We start from the raw sequence: 23,531 nt of genomic DNA on the forward strand, positions 1-23,531 counted from the left end.
GCATGCGCGTTATATGCCTGAGCGCGGTATAGAAAAGTTTTTGTACATATCATCGTGATTTCTGCGCGCTATACCCCTGTGCGCGTTTTACAATGGTGCGCGTTATATCCGCGAAAATACGGTATATATTTGTGGATCCATCCCAATTAGAAATTTTTCTTAAAGATAAACCTTTACTTGAGAAAGTTTCAGAAACGAATATATTGGTTGATTATCACTCCAAAAATTAATACTCATGTTTTTCACCACACTCTTAGCCACCCAAAATGTTCTACATCACTTGTGAATTCTACATTCTTTCAACTTTCTGATCTTTTATTCAGTTTCTTTGTTGACCCAATAGATTTGTCTGTGTACCACATTACAAGGGATACATTTGGCTATTAGAATCAACTTTTTAAGATCACTTATTTCTAATTTTACAATTTTGTTAATATTGGAACATAGCTACTATAACTTTTACAGATCATGCTTCAAAACTGGATTGAGACTATCCAATCAGCATGCGTTACTTCTGACCAATCAGTAGGCTGCTTTTGTCAACCAATCATAGTCCAAATGTCTAGGTAACAGGGCAGCTATAAAAAGCGTGGGCTTTTTGGAGTTTTATACACTTTCTGCATCAACCATAAACAAGACTCGGAATCTGACGTTGGAGGAGTATGCACGTGTGTAAGTGATGAGCGAGGAAGGATTTCTGTATCACAGCACAGTAGTAAAGATTGTACAAGAGAAGAAAGCGACAGGTTCAGTGGTAGACAAGCCTCAGTCTGGTTATCCATGTGCATCAACATCATGACAAGATCATGCATTTCAACGCACTTCATTGACCAATTGCAAGTTGATCTCACCTCATCTACTACACGAGCAGGCAGATGAGCGACATACCAGTATTAGCTCATTAACAGTTTGTCGCCGGTGCCTGCAGTTTGGTCTGCAAGGCTGCAAAGCATGCAACAAGCCACTGATGACCGACGTCCCAAAGTGCACCCAGATCGAGTGGGCACAGAATTCAAGTTGGACATGTGAAATATGTGGAAAGATGCTTTTTTTGCCTGTTTGGTAACCAGGCCCACACCTATGTGAGAAGATTTCCTGGAGAGTTCAAGTCTGAATGCCTCAATCTCACTGTGAAGCATCCTTTGAAGGTCATGGTCTGGGGCTACATGACTGCCAGTGGTGTCAAACATCTGCACATCATCAATGTAATGGTCAACAAGACCAAGTACATCACAATATTGCAAAAGTGCATGCTGCCATCAGCTCAGCAGCTGTTTCCAGGCCGGTTCCTGTTCCAAGATGACAAGATACCTTGCCATTGCTCCAAACAGGTGATCAACTGGAAGCATCAGAACAACACTGAGTCAATCGACTAGGCTGCCAATCTCCGGATCGGAATCTGATCGAGAACTTGTGGCACAAGGTATCCTAGGAGATATCCAAGAGACATCCAATATCAAAACGTGAGTTGATTGAGTCACTCATTGCAGCCTGGAACCGTGTTGTCACCCATGATCCCCTTATCAAACTGGTTCACTTAATGCCGACATGTTACAGAGAGGTGATCAAGAACAGAGGGTGGCCCACCAAATACTCGGTCATCACTCTACAGCAGGGGTCCCCAAAGTTCCTCTTTGAGGGCCGAATCCAGTCAGGTTTTCAGGATTTCCCCAATGAATATGCATGAGATCTATGTGCATGCACTACTTTCATTGCATATTCATTGGGGAAATCCTGAAAACCCAACTGGATTCGGCCCTCAAGGAGGGACTTTGGGGACCCCTGCTCTACAATACTACTACTAATCATTTCTATAGCGCTACTAGACACACACACACACAAAATGACCAAATATTAAGGATAGATGACCAAAATATGAAGGATAGATGACATTCTTATGTACTTTTTTGGCCAGCAAAGTACATTACTCAATTTATGCAGAAAAACAATTAACTTGGCAACTTTAACAAAGAAGCTCAGAAATTTAAGACCAAACTAGAATAAAAAGTTGATTCTAATAGTCAAATGTATCCCTTATAATGTGATACACAGACAAATCTATTGGGCCAACAAAAAAATTAAAAAAGTTCACAAAGTAGAAGAAATGCAAAATTCACAAGTGATTCCAGGCTTCTGCACACCACTGTAATGACTGTAAAATCAATTACCAGACAGTAAAGTAATCAAACCATATTTCAGAAATATAAATTGGCTTCAATAACTGGGAGGGTGTAGATGGACTAGAGTGAGCTTTGACGGAGACTTCAGTAGTTGGAACCTAAGAATAGTACTGGACAGAGCTTTGGATTCTTGCCCAGAAATAGCTAAGAAGAAGAAGAGAAAAAAACAACAAATTTTTAGATTGAATCAGGTAGGGCAGACTGGATGGACCATTTGGGTCGTTATCTGCCGTCATCTACTATGTTATGTTTTATTACTTTTCACTTGTTAAAAGCACACCAAAGGCTTCTATTTTTGATGATAGTTTTTTCAGGTTGATATAAGAAAAAAAAAAGAGGGAAATGATTTGTTATTTTAAATTTATATCCCCTTCTTTTCAAAGGAACCTCAAAACCGATATATGCATACAATGTACAATTTATGTCAACTGTAGTAGGTCATCACCTAGCCACAATTTGCAGTATTTCTTACATTTCAGAAAACTCTTAGGTTACTACCGTATATAAGATTTTCCAAAGCTGCAGGCCTGACTGTGTTTAGAAAAAGACAAACAACTATTACATTTCACCATACTGCTCGACTCTCAAACAATCAAACTAGGTCCTTGGACAATTACTCAGCACCTCTGGTGACTTTAAATCAAGAGACTAAGAAGCCCCTTAAAAAAATCAAGTTTCCTGCTTTGCGTTTAACTTCTGGCCACCCGTCCACTACTTCCACCAACTCACCTTCCCATTGGCTACTGCTCTGGCCTTTTGCTTCATCATTGGCTGCTCTCCTCTCCGTCAAAAGACTAGCCTTCACCCCCTCCACCCAAAAAAAAGGGGAGACCCCCCCCCCCAGTGCCCTGCATAGCAACAAGAGCCACAAATAGGCCGGGGGGGAAAAGTGAAAAAGGTTATTTTTTTCAAGTCAGTGATACCTATCCTTCCTTGCTTACCGTGTAATACGAAAGCAAACCGGCATTGTAATCCAGTACGAACCAGCGGTACTGCCACCCCTTCATAACGTTCGTCCATTTACTCAACGGCCCTTCCATGATAGACGCCATATTGGGCAGAGGAATAATTGGCACAACGTACGACGTCACTCGTCGGGCCTCTGTGGGCGTGTTCGGCGGAAGGGCGGCGTGAAGAACACGCTGCGCATGCGCCGGTTCAGAGTTCACGCTGTGGGGCGGTCGTGCTGGGTGTTTGTGTGCGTGACGGTGCTGCTGGCTCAGCAGAAACAGAGCTGGCAGGCAGACAGGCAAGAAGCACGAGGGCGTCTTGTGCTAGGCAGGGTGATGAGCTGAGGGCTTACTGACAAGCACAAAGAAAGGGACGACGAGAAACTGCAGAACTGTCAAGTCAGCGGTAACCCAGATTTCTAGTCCTGCAGCATGGAATGCAGGGGGTAGAATCAGGAGCTTTAAAATGCTACGATGCTTTGGGATTGGGCTGTATCTTAAAAAACCAGGATTAGCCAGTTCCCCCTTTTGGAACCGGGTGATTTGGCATCTTTCTCTCTCTAGTTCTTTCCATTGAGGATTTTAAATGTTACAAAACCAGAACACGTGCAATAAAAAGAAAAAAAAATATCATATAACACACCAGGAATACAAAAAGGACTATGTTAGAATGAACAACCTACTCAAGTTCTCAGTAGAAAGATTGCTTTTGTTTATATATCTACTGTATATGTGTGTGTATGTTTCAAGACAAAGCCGAATTTGTTTTTTTTCTATGGAGATTTCGTTTTCTCGGAGACTTTCAATTCTGGTTTTTGCGCTTGATACACTGTGGGCTCCTTTTACAAAGCCGCGTTAGCGGTTTAATACGTGTAATAGCCGTGCTAAACCGCCGGCCGCGCTAGCCGCTACCGCCTCCTCTTGAGCAGGCAGTAGTTTTTTGGCTAGCACGGGGGGTAGTGCTTGATTAAAAGTCGCACTGCTGAAGCTGTTAACGCAGCTTCCTAAAAGGAGTCTTCTGTGTCAACAGGATGTATCATTAAGATTCTGGAGTTCTTCTTGAATCCAAGTATTACTTGTATAGCACTAGATAAAATAGTATTGAATAAGGGTTTATATGGCTGAGGGAGTTGCAAAAATGGATGAGCTGATCTGAGTATAATTAGAGATAATGAAAGAGTGAGTATACAGTAATATAAAAAAAAGATCTTGTACAATAAGCCATATATTGTCCCAGAAATCCTCAACTTTCTTGCACATTTCTGTGGAAGTTTCTTTCACAGGCCATCCAGTGTGAGGGTCATCTCCAATGGACTCTCTACCCCACTTAAATTGCATGCTCCAAAATTTTACTTTGTAGGATGATGGGGCAGACTCACCATAAACTGCAGTCATGCATTCATGGATCTTTGACTTTTTCCCTTCTTTTGCGATAATTTTTTACCACTGAACGGTGCTTCAAATCTAGTAGTTTCTTACTTGATTCACAAGAGGTCTCTCCTGACATCCTGTCTCTTGGAATGTCAGACTCTCACTGAGCTGCAGCTGTGCATGAGTAATCTTGAGACATGTCACAACATGCACAGACCTGTTTCAACATGCTTGCTACTTTCTTTCATACTCAAGTAGATAAACTATTGGATGCCCCTCATATAGAGGCTCATTTTCTTAGCACATAGACTTACAAAGTTGCATGTGTTACTGTAGGACTTATTTTCAAAAAACCATAAGAATTGCCGCTGCTGGGTCAGACCAGTGGTCCATCGTGCCCAGCAGTTCGCTCCCGCGGTGGCCCCTTGGTCAAAGACCAGTGCTCTAAATGAGTCCAGCCTCACCTGCGTATGTTCAAGGGGGCATGTAGGAGGTGGGACTAGGGTGGGCTTATAATTTGGACATTGTTCTGCAATAATGGATCATTGTAGAGTTTATCCAGAGTTCAATTTGGACATTTGAGGCTAGACCTGTTCTATAAATAAGAGCCAAAAAGTTCCTACACTGATCAGATGACAACTGGGATGAAGGCATGGCCCGCCCTTACTCCACCATTGGTAACTGACCCCCCCAAAAAAAAAGATGTGAATGAAATAGTACATACCTACCCTGTATGACAGCTTCAGATGTTATGGCCAGTCCTATTAGAATAGCACACAGGTTTGTGGAGTAGCCTGGTGGTTGGTATAGAGATCTGTAGAGATGAGAACTCAGGCCCATATCCCACTGTTACTTCTACACTTAAGGTAGAATATATGAGCTTTCCAAACCCCACCCCAATCCCACTGAACCTACATATATGTGACATTTGCAGGTATAAGGGCTATTGGTGTGATATACAGTTAGGTCCAGTAGGTTTGATGGACTCACCATACAATGTAAGAGGGTTATGGTGAGATATCTACCTGAGACCTTATATGTGAAGTTCACTGCAGTGCCCTCCCCCCTCCCACTTTTCTGTTGTGGTGTCTGTGTGTCCATCTACTAAAAATGCTGACCCCCCCCCTCCTAGATCCCAATGGCTTGTTTTGTATGGTTTTATTTTGGATGTTTTGGTTTTTTTTTCAAAAATATAAATGCACTGAGGACAAACACATCTGAGAAATGGCTATTTTCAAAACAAAAAAAATGGACATTTTATTTAATTTTCTATACTGTTCTCTCAAGAGAATTCAGAAAAGTTTGCATGAATTTATTCAGGTACTCAAGCATTTTTCCCTGTCTATCCTGGTGAGCTCACAATCTAATGTACCTGGGGCAATTGGGGGATTAAGTGACTTGCCCAGAGTCACAAGGAGCAGCTTGGGTTTGAACCCACAACCTCAGGGTGCTGAGATTGTAGCTTTAACCATTGTGCCACACTGGGTCATGTTGCCTATTGGATTTTTGTGCATGTTCCACAAAACTTCTAAACTCAGATTTAAATGTCATATCGAAAATGGCCCTCTATATAACTTTGAAAGTCTATGTGCTTTGAAAATGAGCACATAGTCTCTTTTCTTGCATTACTTTTCAATGCACTGATACAGACCAAGGCCCTCTTCTTTTTTTTAATATTTATTAATTTTCCAAACTAACATTGTGCAAACAAACAATTTCAAAATACATAATATTACAAGAAATGCACATTAAACTTATAGACATTAATGAACAATTATTTTCCCCCACCCCCCACCAAATAATAAGAAAGAAGATACCTACAAGAAACTATCCCTGACTTAAACTCCAATGCAAATCCTTCCTCTTCCCTCCTACCCACCCTGGGTGTGTATTCTGAAAGGTCAACAGAATAAAATAAATTATCATTCCTTACAATACTTAGCCAATGGTTCCCAAACATCCATAAATTCCTTGAGTTCCTATGAGCGTCGGGAGCAGCACAGGCCATTCAGTGCGGCTCCCCACGCTAAAAACTACTAGCGCAGTTTGATAAAAGAGGGTCCAAGTGTATCTTAATTGTTTAGGTTTAATATAACAACATACAAGGAGATTGTTTTAGAGAAAACAGTGTTTTTTTGGATGAAATAAAGCAAACCCATTTTATATATAACCTAAGAAGATAAAGAGATTGACTATTAGGTTAGTTATAACCATATTAATTCTGAGAGGGTTTAACTACACTGTATATTACTTAGTTCATTTTCTCCTGGAATTATGTATGAGAATTATTTTATTTGAGATTAAGAGCTCATTTTTGAAAGAGAATAATATCCAAAAGAGTGACAGAAATTGGCAATTCCTGACTCAGGATGGTCCTTGGTGCTTTTTTTGTTCTCTGACTTTGACCCTCTCCTACACTGACTAGAAAGAGGCAGATAGACATTTTTGATTGCAAAACATCCAAATTATTTTCAAAACTAATTTTTTAGATGGTTTTCTAAGCAGTGCATCTAAATCTCAAGGGGATGTGTTGTGGGTAATTTTCGGATGGTACGAGGATGGGCCTATGATTTGGAGTTGGACATTTTCCTACAATAATGGAACATTGTAGAAAACGTCCGGGGCAAAAATTGGCCATTTGAGGCTAGATCATTTTCAGTAACAAATGGCAGAGTTACCCAAACTGGCCAGATGACCACTGGGGGTGCTAAGACATTACCCCCCCCTTACTCCCCCAGTGGTCACTGACTCTCTCCCAACCCCCAAAGATGTGAAAGAAACAGTACATACCAGCCTGTAGGACTGCATCAGATGTTATTAGAGCAGCAAGCAGGTCCCTGGAGTAGCCTTATGGATGGTGCACTGGACTATACAGATGGGAACCCAGGTCGATATCAATTCCTATAACTTTCTCACTTATATTCAAGCAATGATTTACTTATGCCACAATTTCATTGAAAGTTTAATGCACATCACATCTGAATGAGGGGAGTGACTAGCGGAGTGCTACAGGGTTCAGTCCTGGGCCCACTCCTCTTCAACATATTCATTGGGGATCTGACTCAAGGGCTTCAAGGCAAGGTAACCTTATTCGCTGATGACGCCAAACTATGCAATATAGTAAACGGCTATAATCTACAGGATGCTATGGAGCAAGACCTGCGTACTTTAGAAAGTTGGTCCTCGATCTGGCAGCTGGGCTTCAACGCCAAGAAATGTAAGGTCATGCATCTCGGTAACGGAAATCCTTGCAGAACTTACACCCTGAATGGAGAAACTTTAACCAGGACTACGGCAGAACGAGACTTAAGAGTAATCATCAGTGCTGACATGAAAGCAGCCACTCAAGTGGAGAAGGCTTCATCTAAAGCATGGCAGATGATAGGTTGTATCAGGAAAAGCTTCGTCAGCAGGAAGCCTGAAGTCATGATGCCATTGTACAGAGCCATGGTGAGACCTCATCTGGAATACTGTGCGCAATTTTGGAGGCCACATTACCGTAAAGATGTGCTCAGAGTTGAATCGGTTCAGCGGATGGCCACCAGGATGGTCTCGGGGCTAAAGGGTCTCCCGTACGAAGAAAGACTGAGCAAATTGCAGCTCTACACTCTCGAGGAGCGTAGGGAGAGGGGAGACATGATTGAGACATGATTGAGTACATCACGGGACGGGTCGAGGTGGAAGATGATATCTTTCTTCTGAAGGGACCCTCGACCACAAGGGGTCATCCGCTCAAGCTCAGGGGAGGGAAGTTTCGTGGAGACGCCAGGAAGTACTTCTTCACGGAGAGAGTGATTGAGCATTGGAACAAGCTTCCAGTGCAGGTGATCGAGGCACGCAGCATCTCAGACTTCAAGAATAAATGGGATACCTATGTGGGATCCCTACGAGGGTCATGCCAAGGGATAGGGCCACTAGGGTATAGACTTGAAAGAGCGGGTCAGTAGAGTGGCAGCATAATTACAATTATACTTAAGGGGGTCATTAGACTTAATAGGGAGGGTCAATAGTGTGGGCAGACTTGATGGGCTATAGCCCTTATCTGCCGTCATCTTTCTATGTTTTCTATGTAATAATGTCAATTACTGCACTAGAAAGGGAAAAGATCTTCTGATTCACACGCTTGCTCATTATTACGCACGCTTGACATTATTACGCACTGGGTTCTGAGGCTCTCCCCTCATTCAGATATGATGTGCATGAAACTTTCAATGAAATTGTGGCATAAGTAAATCATTGCTTGAATATAAGTGAGAAAGTTATAGGAGTTGGATTTGATTTTCTTTCTCATTCCTGTATAGAAGATTTTTTGGGGGGGACCCAGGTCGATATCCCATTCTAACTAGTACATTTGTGATGGAACAAGCAAGCCTTCCAAAATCCACCAGAAACCTACTGTACCTTCCTATATGTGACACCTACAAGCATAAGGGCTATTGTTGTAGTGTACAGTTGAGTACAGTAGGTTTTTGGTAGGTTTTGGAGGGCTCCCCATACAATGTAAGGGACAATGGTGAGATGTGTACTGGGTCCTTTAGTGTGAAGTCTACTGCAGTGCCCCCTGGGATACCCTACTGCTCTGCTGGGATGTCTGTGTTGCCAGTCTACTAAGAATGTTGGCCTACTGCACATCCAAATGGATTGTTTTTGTGTGTGTTTCCCTTGGACATTTTTTATGTTCAAAAATGGTCCTAAAAGACATGCACTGAATTCAAAAACATCTAGCAAATGTCCATTTTCAAAACAAAAAGTTGATGTTTGAAAATGACACAAAAACAAAATCCAACAAAAACTGCAGTACCGCCGGCCAAAGCAAAAACAAAAAACAAACTGCAGGCAACTATGTACGAGATGCAGGCAATGTTTATTATACCAAATATTTCATTTATGCAGTTAAAAATACCACCTTATAACAAACCAAAGGACCTGACACAGTCCGTATTTTGGAAAACATTCCTTCCTCAGAGGTCCATGGTTGCTAAGGTATAAAATAAGCTGCATAAAAGGTATAAAACAACGCCTATCTGTAATCCTTCTTCACTTGGAATGTGTGACACAAAAATAGTCAAGCAAAAGCCTTTGGTTTGTGATAAAGTGGTATTTTTAACTGCATAAATGAAATATTTGGTATAATAAACATTGCCTGCATCTCGTACATAGTTGCCTGATGTTTGAAAATGGCCATTTTCTGGATTTCTGGATGTCTTTCCCAAAATTGGATTTCGAAGTCATATTGAAAATGCTCCTGCCCATATCTTATTTTTCTTGCACTTATTTTTATAAAACAGTTTACATTTATCCAAATCTATGGGGAATATTTCTGCTTTATGCATAACATAGTAGCATAGCAAAAAACTACAAATAAAGGCAAGGTCCATCTTGTCCGCAACTAGGCTGGCTATAGTTGTACCTGCTGCTTCCTGTAGTGTGGCGCAGTGGTTAGAGCTATAGCCTCAGCACCCTGTGGGTTCAAACCCCCAGGCTGCTCCTTGTGACCCTGGTCAAGTCACTTAATCCCCCATTGCCCCAGGTACATTAGATAGAGTGTGAGCCTGCCAGGACAGATAGGGGAAAATGCTGGAGTACCTGAATGTAAACCACTTAGGCTATAAGTGGTATGTAATACTTAAATAAATAAATACCTTTTTTTGAAATGTGAAGGTAATTCAAGTAGCAAAAAAAGGCAATGACCTGATGAAGAAACCTCTAGGTTTATTACAGTGCTTAAATTTAGCACCGGAAGGTGGCAGACATGTTCTGGCAGATTATTTGTATGCTGAATTATTGTGTAAAAGCAGGTTTAGTTATCCTCAGGTCAATAGACGCACTTCGCTGCAGTTCAGCACCATCGTCTGGACAGCTCCTGCCACTTAGACCTTGTAATCAACGTTAATAGACTTTTCAAATCTACCTTGTATTTTTTTTGTTAAGAATGATGTTTTAAAGTTTAAAGCGTTTTATTCTGATGATGTAGGAAAGAAGATAATTCCCTAATGAAAGTGTTCTCTACTCTGAGGTCAAAGTGCGCATTTTCAGAGTAAGTTATTGATGCTGTCTCTTCCGTCTCTTCCAATCTAGAAGAAACAGTAAACTTTTCCAGCTGGCTAATTTACCCATTGTAATAGTTCCGCCCCACCTGCTGCATTTCTTTTCCTCCTAGCTCTCAGTAGCCTTCCTTCTCTCGTGAACAAGCTGATGCTCTCGGTATCAGCTGTTATTTAGCCTACTGTTCTCCTTCCAGCTTGCTGCTATACTGCCTGCTTGATGCTCTCCTCCTTTTATTTCTCTCTATCTGAGGTTCACTTTCTCCCTAGTCTTCCTCTGTTTGATGTCTTTCTTCTGTCCCATGCTTTCCTCCTCTCTTGTCTCTATCTGCCTGTATGCTTTCCTTCCTGATCTCTCTCTCCCCTCCCTCTCTGATGTTGTCCGCCTTCTTGATCTTCTGCTCTCTAATGTGCTCCTTCTTGCTGCCCCTCTTATCTCTGATGTTCTCTTTCTACTACTATTTATTATTTCTATAGCGCTGCTAGACGTATGCAGCGTTGTACATTAAAAAAAAAAATTGCAAGAGACAGTCCCTGCTCAGTAGAGCTTACAAACTAATCCACGGACAAACAGGACAAGTAAGGAGTTAGGGAGTTTCTCAGGCAGCCAAACTGCCCTCTCCTCTCCCTCTCTAATGCTCCTCCTCCTTCACCATCCCCTCCTCTCCCTCTCTTCTCCGATTCTCTCCTCCTTCTACCTTGCCTCTCCTCCACCCTCTCTCGCCTCTCCCGCCTTCCCCTCTGGTGCTGCCCAACGCGTGGTCGCCACCCATTGGCTGCTCCGCGCGAGACCTGCCAGCGGCCGGATCCAATGGGAAGCAGCCATCTGTTGGAGGCTCGAGTCGGGGGGTCAGCGCCAGGAGCTGCGCGGCGCTCTCAACGGCTGGTGCTTCCGCGTCGAAAGAATCCCGCTCCTCTTTCAAAAACCGCCACGCTCCGGCCCAGAGCCCCTGGCCAAGGACGACGGCGCTGCCGTGGACTGACAGCTTGTCCCTGCAGCATGAAGTGGTTAATTGTGGCCGCGCTGGTGGCGGCGGGACGCGCGGAGCCGGTCCAGTATTTTAAGGAGCAGTTTGAGGATGGAGGTAAGGAGGCTGCGTCGCTTCGCGTGCCTGGTGCCCCGCGCGAGCTCGCTTGCTCGCTCGATGTGAAGGTCTCGTGGATGGCTGAGGTGCGCGCGTGCATCCCTGCAGCTGTGAATGCGCTCACGCTGCAACCCCCACTTTCCTGGAGGATTAGGGGGAAATCAACCCCCGATTCAAGGGAGTTTCTTACAAAATCAGAAGATTTCCAGCCTCGGACTCAAAGCAAACCTTTGCCTTGATCTAAGCCTCCAAAGATGGGAAAGTTTAGTTAACCTTTCTGTCATTGAAACCTACAATCTGCAAATTCACCTGATTAGGACAAAATGCAAATAATCCAAAAAGTGAAAACTTGGGGACGTTTTTTAAAAATTATTTTTTTGTGAATCACCTAATAAACTTGTTTTTTTTTTTAATTACAGTATTGTTTTGCACTGCTTATGGGTGTTTTTTTTCTAAATGATGTTTTCTGTGCAATAACTGGAAAGTGGTGACGTTGATTTATTAATCATTTTGTGTTTCAGATCATTGATCTGAGCACACATACAATATTTAATCGTTAGACGTGTCTATTAGATGATTCAAAATTAAATAATAAATATATATTTCCCTGTCTTCTCTTTTTGGATTATTAATATTGACTTTGGGTATTATACAATATTTTTTTTCTCTCTCTCTCTATATATATATGTACATATATATTTCTCTATTTATATGAGACAACATTTAGATAATTGAGCTATTCAAGCATCCTGACAAATGAACATCTTCAAATAGGTTTCTGAATCCCTGGAGTACTGTCTTTCATTATGACAAAAGAACTGGAGAGTATTTTTGTTTAAGGGGATGTTCTTTTTGCATTTTCTTTTTCACTAATCTTGGAGCATGGTGAGATCTCTTCAGACTTATTTTTACCATCCTACTGATGTTAGTTCAGTTATGCATAGTTAATTAATGCAAGAAGAAGACCATCTCTCTATATGAAAAAAAAAAACAGTCCATCTTCCCTTTATGATTTGCTAGCTAGAAACTGAGAAATATAAATGGACACATTAACTGTAGATATAAACATGAAATAATAAAAACAGAAACCATAAGGATTACTAAAAAAGAAACTATCAGATCTAGTGTTCAGCACCATGGTCTGGACAGCTTCTGTGACAAACAAGTGGCTACTGGCTACATCCACTTTAGCAAGGGGGCTTCTTAAAAATTTGAAATGCACTAAAAAGAGGTTGGGGGGGGGGAACACAGCACGATTATAGCTGTGTTTTTATGGAACACTCCACTACACAGCTAGAGGCCAAAGGATACAGTGCTTTAATTCTTGTCTGTTTTCCTTATTTCTTATTTCATAGAAAGGGTGATGATTTAAAAACAGCAAGAATACACTAGTTAATAAATAATCTTTAGCATTGTTTCTTATATAAGATTACTAGTATCATCCTAATTTGGTAAAGTGCATATTGATCAGAAAGCAGATATTTTCTATGACCCTATATATACTGTATTTTATAAAAGGTTCTGCATTCAGTGATTTTTTTTAAATATAATACTACTACCGTTTTTAATGCATGGACTTAAACATCTATATATATGATGGTAGACAGCATGAGAAAAAGCCATTTTACAAAAGAATGCATTCAGAAAAGAGTTTTCACTTATTTCTTTGGCCATTTGTGGCCAAAGTTGGAAGCCGCAACATTCTCATCAAAAAAGTTTGGGTACAGCACAATTTGTGTCTTTATTCACAGCATTTTCCATTTCAACCTTAATCAAGGCCTAACATCAGGACGGCTAAGCATTGCCGAAACACGGCCCTTGTAGGGTCTGGGTCTCACTCAGCATGCATACAATGCACCTACTGCATTACCTTTGACACTGTTGAAGAATGTGCTCTTCATGACCCCGTTGGCTCTCCCGCTGATATCACTTCTAGGTGCTGCGCATAGGAAGTGACATCAGAGGGAGAGCCCGTCCGGGGTTGCGAGGAGCACATTGTTGACCGTCGCAAGCAACAACTTCAACTAGAGGTAAAAGAGAAGGGGAGCACAGTGGCGGGTGGGATCGGGGAAGGAGCGGGGGGCGGACACAAGGGCAAGAGAGGGGCGCCACCGCCCTGGGTACCTCTCACTCTTGCTACGCCCGTGTCCCTGGGTTAAGAATGAGTTATGTTTTTAAAGCTGTTCTTAAGTCAGATCTGTATGTAACTCAGAACTTGTAGATTTTAAGATTCTTGCTGCTTCCCTCTGCTCTGAGCTGACAAAAAGGTCAACAGTCCCTACCAGTGTTCCCTCAAGCCCAGTATCCTGTTTCCAATGGTGGCTAACCCAGGTCACAAGTGCCTGGCAAGATCCCAAGGAGTAGCAACATTCCAGAGCTCATATTGTGATGTCATAATGCCTCATTCCACCAATACCTAAGAACCAACCTCAGCAGTGATGTCACAATGGCTTGATTATTCCTATACATTCAGTCCCCGGGTTAAGAACGAGTTATGTTTTTAAAGCTGTTCTTAAGTTGGATTTGTATGTAACTCAGAACTTGTAGATTTTAAGATTCTTGCTGCTTCCCTCTGCTCCCAGCTGACAAAAGGGCCAACTGTCCCTACCAGTGTTCCCTCTAAGGTACAGCATGCACAACCACACACTGTTCTTAATGTGGCCATGCATCATTCCTGAATCTGCTGCAGGAGAAATATAGGAGTCTCTGCCACTGGAAATACTGCTCAGTGAAGTCAAATGAAGCTGCAACTGCGTTCTTAAGTATGAGTCGTACTTAAATCAGGTGTCTGTAATTCGGGGACTACCTGTACTTGTATTGCTTGTGCAAAAATGAAGAATACACACATTTTCAAGGTCTGCTCAAACCAGCCATGCCCATTTAAAGCTGTGCAATGTGCATTCTGTTCAACATTTATATGCATAATGGCAATTTACATGTGTAAATGGTGCCTAACATTTATAAAATTACTTCTTACATGCTTAAACTATGGGCTCCTTTTACCAAGTCGTGCTAGGGCCTTAACGTGTGGAATAGCGCACGCGCTAGCCACTACCGCCTCCTTTTGAGCAGGCAGTAGATTTTCGGCTAGTGCGCACTAATCCGGTGCGTGCGTTAAAAACGCTAGCGCACCTTTGTAAAAGAAGCCCTATGTTAAGACCCAAGGCAGTGGTCTCCAACCTTTTTAATGTAAAGGGCTGCAGTATGACTACGAGAAAGCTCTGAGGACCACCAAAAGATTTCAAACTTATACATTCTGTAATTACTAATTTTGTAATCTGCCTTGGCCTGCTTGTTCAGACTGAGTATTAAATATTAGCAAATTCCATAAGTGAGACACCTGAGTAATACACTTAAGAGATTATTTGCAGTTACTCGTATATCAAGTGGACAAGATTGAAATTAACACATTTACAGAATAACATAGTAAATGACTACTGCTACTACTTGATATTTCTATAGCGCTGCTAGACATATGCAGAACTGTACACAAAAAGTAGTTCATAAGGCTACCCTAATGTATACCGCATATACTCGAATATAAACTGGGATTTTGGGGTCAAAAAATTGGCCTAGAAATGAATGGGAGTCCCGGGTTTATATTCGAGCCAGTGCCCCCCCTCCCAGAATTATTGCAGGCCACCGCTGCTGCAAGGCTCTGCACCCTGCCCCCCTCCCTGCCCATTGTACCTTCTCTGCCGATCCCTGGTGGTCCAGAGGTGCAGCGGGCAGAAGTGAACTTTCCGCGCTCATGCCCCGCTGCTAACTGGCTGCTGTGAGATCGGGTTTCTTCGGCCGCTGAGCACCGAGCAGGAGCGTGATTTGGTGTTGCTAGCTGAGTGGCTTCCTTACTTGCTCCTGCGAATTCTCGAGCTGGTAAGGAAGCTGCTTAGTGCCGAGCAGCAGCACTAAATCATGCTCCTGCTCAGTGCTGCTCAGCAGCTGAAGAAACCCAATCTCGCAGCAGCTGGTTAGCAACAGGGCAGGAGTTCGGAAAGCTTCCTCCTGCCCGCTGCACCTCTGGACCACCAGGGATCGTCAGAGGAGGTACGAGGATAGGGCTGGGAGGAGGGTGGGTGGGTGCAGAGTCTGTCAGGGGAAGGAAGGAAGAGTGCTGGGTGCAGAGCCTGACAGGGGAGGGAGGGGGGGGAAGGAAGGGTGCTGGGTGCCGCCCAACTTATATTTGAGTCAACCATTTTTCCTCTTTTTTGGGGGGAAAATGGGGGTATCGACATATTTGGATCAACTTATATTTGAGTATATACGGTAATACTGGAAGGGATATGCAGCATTAAAAAACATATATAGTAGATAATCCTTTTTTCTTAAAGCTTTCAATCTGATTTACAGACAAGTACAAAAAATAGGCCTTTAAAACATTCACACAATTTGGAATTATGTTAAAGTTTGGGAACTTACCTGAGAATGGGCAAAGGTGAGAGACTTATGAAGATGTTTTTGATATATTGTCTGAACCCTGAGAGGTCTTCTGTGATGCCCATTAGTTTGTGAGGTGTTTCAATAAAGATGCAAGGGCTGATGCCACCAGATATCGCTGATGGCCAACAAAAAGTTTACACATGCATAATTTTGGTGCAACAATAGGTTGAAGCTTGCTCTCAAGCATTAGCTCTCTATTGTAGAATTAACTCCCACTACATATTTGTGTTTAGAAAGAAGGTGAAGGTTTGACTTTTCCCCTCTCTCCTAATATTGGTCTGGTGGTTTTGGTTTGGTTCTCTGAACCAGTGTCTCCAAATGGATTCATTTTGCACACACCGTGACAGTACTGAACCTCACTCCTAAGCCAGAGTATATGGAGTATAGTAGCACAGTAACTTAAATGACAGCTGATAAAGACCTGCAAAGACCATCCAGTTTGCCCAACAGTCACATTCATTATCAAAGCAATGTTGAACCAGCAAGCCAGTATATTATTACATTTTACTTGCTAAGTTCCACTATATGATGTCTTCTCCTCTCTCTGAGATATGCAAGACCTGTAATCAGATAATATGAATGTGGTATAAAATATGCATACCTAATTCCTGATCCATTCTTTCCACTTTTAGAGTCCGGCTTTTTGAGGTCCACAATAGAGGACTTTGGGGGTTGCATGCGGCCCTAGAGCTGCATGTTGGAAACCACTGACAATGCAATGTGGTACTTATGGTCTACCAACTCCCAACAATTAGGTTCAAAGCAAATTAATAGACTGATCCACAGAAATAAATTCCGGACCTAAGGAAGCAATTATTTCTGACTAATTTTAAATATAAAATTAGATCTGAAATGTAGTTTTTGGGTTGTCTATTGAAACGGCTATTCTTGAATCTTCTCTATAATGTTTTCTGGGAAATTGTTGACAAAGAATAAGAATCTACTTTTGTACTACACTGACCTAGAGTCTAATTTTGCCTATGAGTTTAATGTAAAATTCTTTGTAGGTGGCATATTGTGATCACACTTTTCTAGGCATGAGATTTGTATGTTTTTATTAATAAGGAAGAGGGCTAGGAAAGTTTGCATTTTCTGTGGTAACAAAGCTTACTACATCTGCTCCACCTGAGAGTTTACCATATGGAAAATAGGATTTCTTGTTCACAACACCATGATCAACTCAGAGAAACATTCAAAAACAGAATGCTTGATTTGACTGCCCTTTGGTTTTCATCTGTGTTACAAATTTAGGTTCTGGATCTAAGCACAGAATTTTAGTGGCCATTGGTCTGTCTCTTGTGGATAACAAAACTCCTGCTTTGGCTAATCAGGGACTTCCTTAGACTCAACCCTAAGGAAGTCCCTGATTGGCTCAGGTCTCTCCTAAGGGAGGAGCCCAATGTGCCTGAGCCAATCAGGGCCCTGGGCCCCTCCCCATGCATCATATGATGCACCGGGGCGGGGCCTAAGGCCGCATTACTCAGAAGCTGGCCTCAGAAGCAGGAGGAGAACCCTGCTCCCGACTAAAGGTACGGGGGAGGCAGACTGGGGGGGAGTGGGCCAGGCCGGTGGGCTTCCCTCCTGCCATATGTAAAGATACCGGTGGTGGGGGTGGGCCGGGCAGGCAGCGACAGCATTGGCTGTTAGTTGATGGCAGCAGCAGCATCCCTTCTACAATTTTTTTTGGGTTAGAGGAGGGTTGTTTTTTTTTTCTTTTTTTTTATTGGCAAGATATTTTGCGTATGTAATACATGTAAAATATCAGTGCCATTTAAAAAAAAAAATGAAAAAAAACCCAAATATGGCATAAGCCCTGAAAGCTGTGACAGAAGACTGTCAGGGCTGCCCTGACTCAATTGCTCACTGAGCGATTGAGTCAGGAGTTTGCATGCAAATGATTTGCACCTCCATTTGCATGCAAAAAAGATAGTGAATCTATCAGTTTTAAAATCGGTCAGGAATCAGCCAACAGTGATTGAATTTCTATCTTTAGTGAATCTGGGCCTTAGCATTCAAAGCTCTTGTTAGATGTGTCAGCATTACAATTTTATGTGTAAGATAAATTTGTATGCACAAGAAGTATGCAAGTCTGTCTCATACATATTCATTATAAGTGTCTTGGAAGCTTGATTAGTTGGGTGTGATTCATTATGGCCTACATGCTGTATGTTCAACAGAAGTTGTACATGCATCTTAATTTTTTAACAAGCCAATTAGCGCTGATAATTGGAAATGAACACATAATTGATACTAATTGCCACTAATTAGAAGTTATGCACACAACTTTCTAATTGCATTCCATAAAGTGATGTGCATAAATTCTAATGTGCAGATCTCAAAAGAGGGTGTAGCCCAATATTCCCTCTTTTAACAGGAGGCTGCGCAGCCATTCATCCCCATCACACAGCGGGTGGGGTTGGGACCAATACCTTCTGCTGCTAGTACTGCTTTCCTGAAGCAGCAGCAGCGGCGGCAAATTGAAACAGACTGGCTGTGAGATCTTCCTATAAATACCCATAGCTGCTGTCATGCCCTCTTTGATGTCACTCCTTCTTTTTCTGGGGCAGAGTCAGCAGCCACAAATATGTACAGGAAGGTCTTGCAGCTGATTTGTTTCAGTTTGCCTCTGCTGCTGCTGCTGCTTCAGGAAAGCATCAGTAAGGTTGCTACGGGGCAGGCACTGATGGAGAGGGAGCAGATGCTGGTGGATGGGAAAGAGAGAGAAGATAGATATTAGTGGAAATAGTATGAGGCAGATGCTGGTGGAAGAGGGTTGGGGTGAGAGAAGGGACAGAAGCTTTTGGGAATGGTTTGAAGGTGGGGAGGGAGTGAGAGAGAGGGGGCAAATACTCATGGAAATGGGATGGGGCATTCACTGGGGAAAGGGGTGGGGGAGAGAGAAGGGATAGACACTGGTGGGTTTGTGGTGGGGAGGGGGCAGATTTTCTATAGAAGTAGGAAGACAGATTCTAGTTAGAACAGGGGAGAGAAAGGGCAGATGTTGGGGTTGGGGTACAGAGAGGAGGGAGATGTTGGATGGCAGGGGGAGCTGTATAAGAGGAGGAAGTCAGAAACCTGGATGGAAAAGGGGAGAGACAGGAGGGAGAAGATGGAAGTGAAAGGAGAGAGAGGGAGCAGACTGTATGGAAGGGGGAAGAGACAGAGGAGGGAGATACTGATGGAAGGGGAGAGAGAGTGTGGAGATGCTAGATGGAAAGGGGGAGAGAGAAGGCATTCACTGTATAGAAGGGGACAGAAAAGGCAGATATAGGGAGCAAACATTGTATAGAAAAGGAAGAGAAAGGAGAGCAGAGTTAGTGAAAGACTGAGAATAAGGGAAAGTAAAATAGGAGAGCCAGGTTGAGGGAAAGAGATGGAAAGTTGCCAGGAGACCGTAAGAAAGAGGGAAGTTGACTAGATAGTAAGATTGAGTTAAATCTGGACATAGAGGTAGAAAAATAAATTGAAGAAAGCTGAAAGGAAAAGGAGGAAAGAAAAATCCTGACAGAGGAAAGCAGAAACCAGAGAAGTAAATGGCCAGAAAACAAAGGTAGAAAAACAGAATTTTATTTTTAATTCAGGATAAAATAGTGTGGTACCTGTGTTTATAAAAGTTAATAAATAGAAAATAGAATTAAGATGATATCTTTTCATTGGACTAATTTTAATACATTTCTGACCAACTGTCAGAGACCAAAATCTCCTTTTTCAGGTCAGGACAGCTTATTGTCTTGACCTGGGGAAGGAAGTATTGGCCTCTGAGAGCTAACTGAGAAATTATTTAAGTCCTTTCAATAATATCATCTTATTTTCCATTTTAAAAAATTTATATTTGTAATTCTTAATTTGTAATGTACAGTATGAATAATACCATCAGGGTAATGTAACAGAAAATTTTGCTCATATCAACTCAGTCCTTTGCTCATGAAAAAAAGTTTTTGCTCACATGAATTTGGTCCTTACTACTGGTACTATTAATTATTTCTATAGTGCTACAGATGCACACAGTGCTGCACAGAGTCACAGAGTAAGAAAACAGTCCCTGCTGGAAAGAGCTTACAATCTAAACAGACAAGACAGACAAACAGGATGTCATGGATACAGTTAAGGGGAACGTTAGTCAGTGGGCTGAGTTGGATGGCAGAGGAGTAGGGCTAAGGATTGAAAGCTATATCCAAAAGGTGGGTTTTCAGGGAAGGGAAAGGGCTTGATGGAGGCCCTTAGATCTGGTCATGAACAAGTCACTGCAGACCTTAGAGGGAACCCTGGTGTAGCCATAAATTCTAGTGCGCAAATCTCAAAAGAGGGCATGGACAGATCAACTTGTCTCTTCTTTGATATGTCTGGGCCATAGACTAAAGTCCACCTGTATTGTCCTAGGTTCCAACTGCTGAAGTCGTGGGCATTCCTAAAAGTTAGGTGCACTGTTATAGAATACATGTGATCCATGTACAATTTACAGTAGGTGCAGGTATTTAGGCCTGATTTTCATTAGCTTAAATGGGTGCACTTAAAGATTGATGTAGCGAGGTTGGGAGGCGCCCCCTCATCTCCACACCCCCCACCGCACTCTCTTCCCCTGTACCTGTTTAGCTTCCCCGGCACGAGCAGCATCTCTAACTTGCTACCGGCATCAGCTCTCCTGATATCACGTCCTAGTCACGAGACCCAGAAGTGACTTCAGAGAGGAGTGCCAAGGCCAGCGCAAGGAGCTGCTCACACCGGCAAAGAGCTAGAGCTACGGTGGGGGTGAGTTGAAGGTGTGCGCGTGGCCAGAGAGAAGTGGGAAGGAGCGGGGGAAAAAGAGGAGGACAGGTACCATTGCCCCCACCAAGATGGCTTCTGGGGCGTTCTGCCCCTCCCCCTACTATGCCACTGCATTTAAATATTAATCATGAGTATGGGCACTAAGCATGATTCTATATATGGCATGTGCCTTTTATAGAATTACACCGAGTGCCTTTCTGGTTAGCGCTGGTACCATTTATAGAATTTGGGGGTCTGAGTATCAAATGTTTGACTAGTTAGGTGTGTCCCAATGACTGGGTTGATAATATTTGATCTAAGTACATCTGGGGGCAGCACTATGGGAGAATTGACTGGGAACTTTCCCTTTTAAAAGGGCCATGGAACATATTAAGTATTTATTTATTTATTATTTAAGGTATTTATATTATCTAAGCATTACCCTTATCTGTCTCCAAAATATACAATCACACAATTCAAAAAAAAAGATCAAATTCTTCAAAACATATAGATAATATAACAATATCAAATTCTAATAACGTCAAAATCCATCACAGATTTAAGAAGTAAGCCTTCAAATATTTATGGTAAAGTGAAAATGAAGAGATTTGACAAAAATGTTCTGGAAGGGTGGTCCATACTTTCACGGACGGCTGTAATTACTTTACCATTAGCCTTGCTTGTCTGTTTAATTTGTTGGCCGTTGTTATCACTAAACTCAATAAAGATAGCAATAACATACTAAGCTTTTAGTAAAAGGACCCCAAGATATTATACATTTAGAGGTCAATATTTAAAAGGGTTTAATTGCTGAATTAACCAATTCCAGCTATCCGGCAGAACTTTACTGGTTAGTGCCTCTGAATACCCCTGCTAACTGTCCATTCCTTAACTAGCTAGGACAGAGGTGGGCAATATTCAGTCTGCTAACCTGCTAATTAACCACATAAAGCTGTTCTAACTTTATGCAGGGACTTAACTGGACACTGGTCTGAGTACCAGCCAGTATTCAATTAACTTCCAGGTCAGCAGACATATCTGGATTTTCATTGCTCGGCATTGAAGATCTGGGGTTAGCTCAGCCTGCAGCTGGAAATGACTTCTAACCCTCTGTTGTAGTTCCTTCCTATTTCTCCTACTGTAAACTGCATCGAGCTCTACGAACGGTATACAAACCTAAGGATTAGATTAGATTAGATTAGACTTGCAAGCCACTCACCGCTGTGGGCTGAATATTTCTCCTCATTCTGTATTATTAAGCCAATGCTTGTTAAATTATTAAATGCCAGTAAATACAAGCTTAAAAAAAAGACAGTTTCAAATGTAAGAAACCCTTATATTTGGACCCATATGCTAAAATGATTGCTAGGTAGGACAGCAAGTGCCTTTTCTTTCACTGTGCTTAGGTGGGACACGATTTCTTCTCTTCTGGAGGCTGGGTTTGTGAATGTAGAATGAGGTAAAATTTTGAAACAGTTTTAAAAACGCCTTCTGTGGAACTTTAATATCAGGTACTAGAAAAGTTAACATTTTTGGTATTTTTATTTCACAGATGAATGGCAGAAACGGTGGATTGAATCAAAGCATAAATCTGATTATGGTAAATTTCAACTGAGTGCAGGAAAATTTTATGGTGATGAAGAGAAGGACAAAGGTAAAGTAATTGATGTGTATGGTATAGAGGTTAGGGCTGAGGCAAGAGTAGGGAGTTCAAGATCCACTGTTGGTGTCTGTTGTTCCTGCTTTTTTTCACTCAAATAATATTTAAGCTCTGGAACTCATTGCTATTTGTAAATCGCATTGGAACATGATATTGCAATCAAATCAAATTTTTAAATAAACTTGAAACTAAACTAAAGGATATGGTAACAGTGGTTAACATAGATGGGTTTAAAAAAAAGATTTAGACAAGTTCCTGGAGGAAAAGTCCATAGTCTGCTATTGAGACAGACATAGGGAAGCCACTTCTTGCCCTGGATCGGTAGCATGGAATGTTGCTACTCTTTGGGTTTTGGCCAGGTACTAGGGACCTGGATTGGCCACTGTGAGAATGGGCTACTGGGCTTAATGGACCATTGGTCTGACCCAATAAGACTAGTTTTATGTTCTTATGCCTTTAGTACCCTAAATATAGGCATTCAACATTTTTTTGTGTTATTTCTTTTAACTGATCAAGTTCATTAGAGGGTTTGTTTTTTTAAAAAATTTCTTAGGATAAAAAAATCAAGCGATCTAAAATCTGCTTTCTAGGATTTTTGCTCACAAATAGCTGCCTCACACTTTTGTTTTTTCAGAAATTCTTCATTGAATAAAGCTCTCTGGGCCAGATTCTCTATATGGCACCAATATTGGCAGCTGCCAATCGTGTGTCAATCGCGAGGGCGCCATATAGAGAATCGCACTTCTGGGAAAGATTGGTGCCGGAAATGTAGGTCAGGGTTTTCCGATGCCTGTCTTTGTCATTAATCATGCCTACGTAAGTGCTTTAGGCCACCTAAGCCAGCATTAGCCACCCTCAGACTGGTGTTAGGTGATATGTGGCCTAAAGTGCCTACAGAGGCACAATTCCGGCGCCCATTTTTTTATGATACCAGTAGGAAATCATTTTCCCATAATAAAAATCTTATTAAGAAGGGAAGGGGGCGAGTTTCATTTTATTTAATTTATCTCATAAAATATTTGTCATTATTTTTATTATAATTGTTATGTGTATTG

The 23,531-nt window shown here is 42.0% G+C and overlaps 2 protein-coding genes across 2 annotated transcripts in view; one reads left to right on the forward strand and one right to left on the reverse strand.

Moving 5' to 3' along the window:
• Window positions 1–2,960, reverse strand: part of OSBPL9 (oxysterol binding protein like 9) — a 187,061-nt gene extending 184,101 nt beyond the window's left edge. Inside the window, 1 exon segment of the mRNA XM_033915815.1 lies at window positions 2,910–2,960. Within this exon segment, the coding sequence (XP_033771706.1) occupies window positions 2,910–2,948 (39 nt within the window). The 5' untranslated portion in view covers window positions 2,949–2,960.
• An 8,419-nt stretch (window positions 2,961–11,379) lies between these two features.
• Window positions 11,380–23,531, forward strand: part of LOC117346395 (calreticulin-like) — a 59,825-nt gene continuing 47,673 nt past the window's right edge. Inside the window, exons 1-2 of the mRNA XM_033915885.1 lie at window positions 11,380–11,630; window positions 22,369–22,470. Of these exons, the coding sequence (XP_033771776.1) occupies window positions 11,546–11,630; window positions 22,369–22,470 (187 nt within the window). The 5' untranslated portion in view covers window positions 11,380–11,545. The remainder of the gene's footprint in view (window positions 11,631–22,368; window positions 22,471–23,531) is intronic.

The sequence above is a fragment of the Geotrypetes seraphini genome, chromosome 12, assembly GCF_902459505.1.
Source record: "Geotrypetes seraphini chromosome 12, aGeoSer1.1, whole genome shotgun sequence".
Lineage (NCBI taxonomy): Eukaryota > Metazoa > Chordata > Amphibia > Gymnophiona > Dermophiidae > Geotrypetes > Geotrypetes seraphini.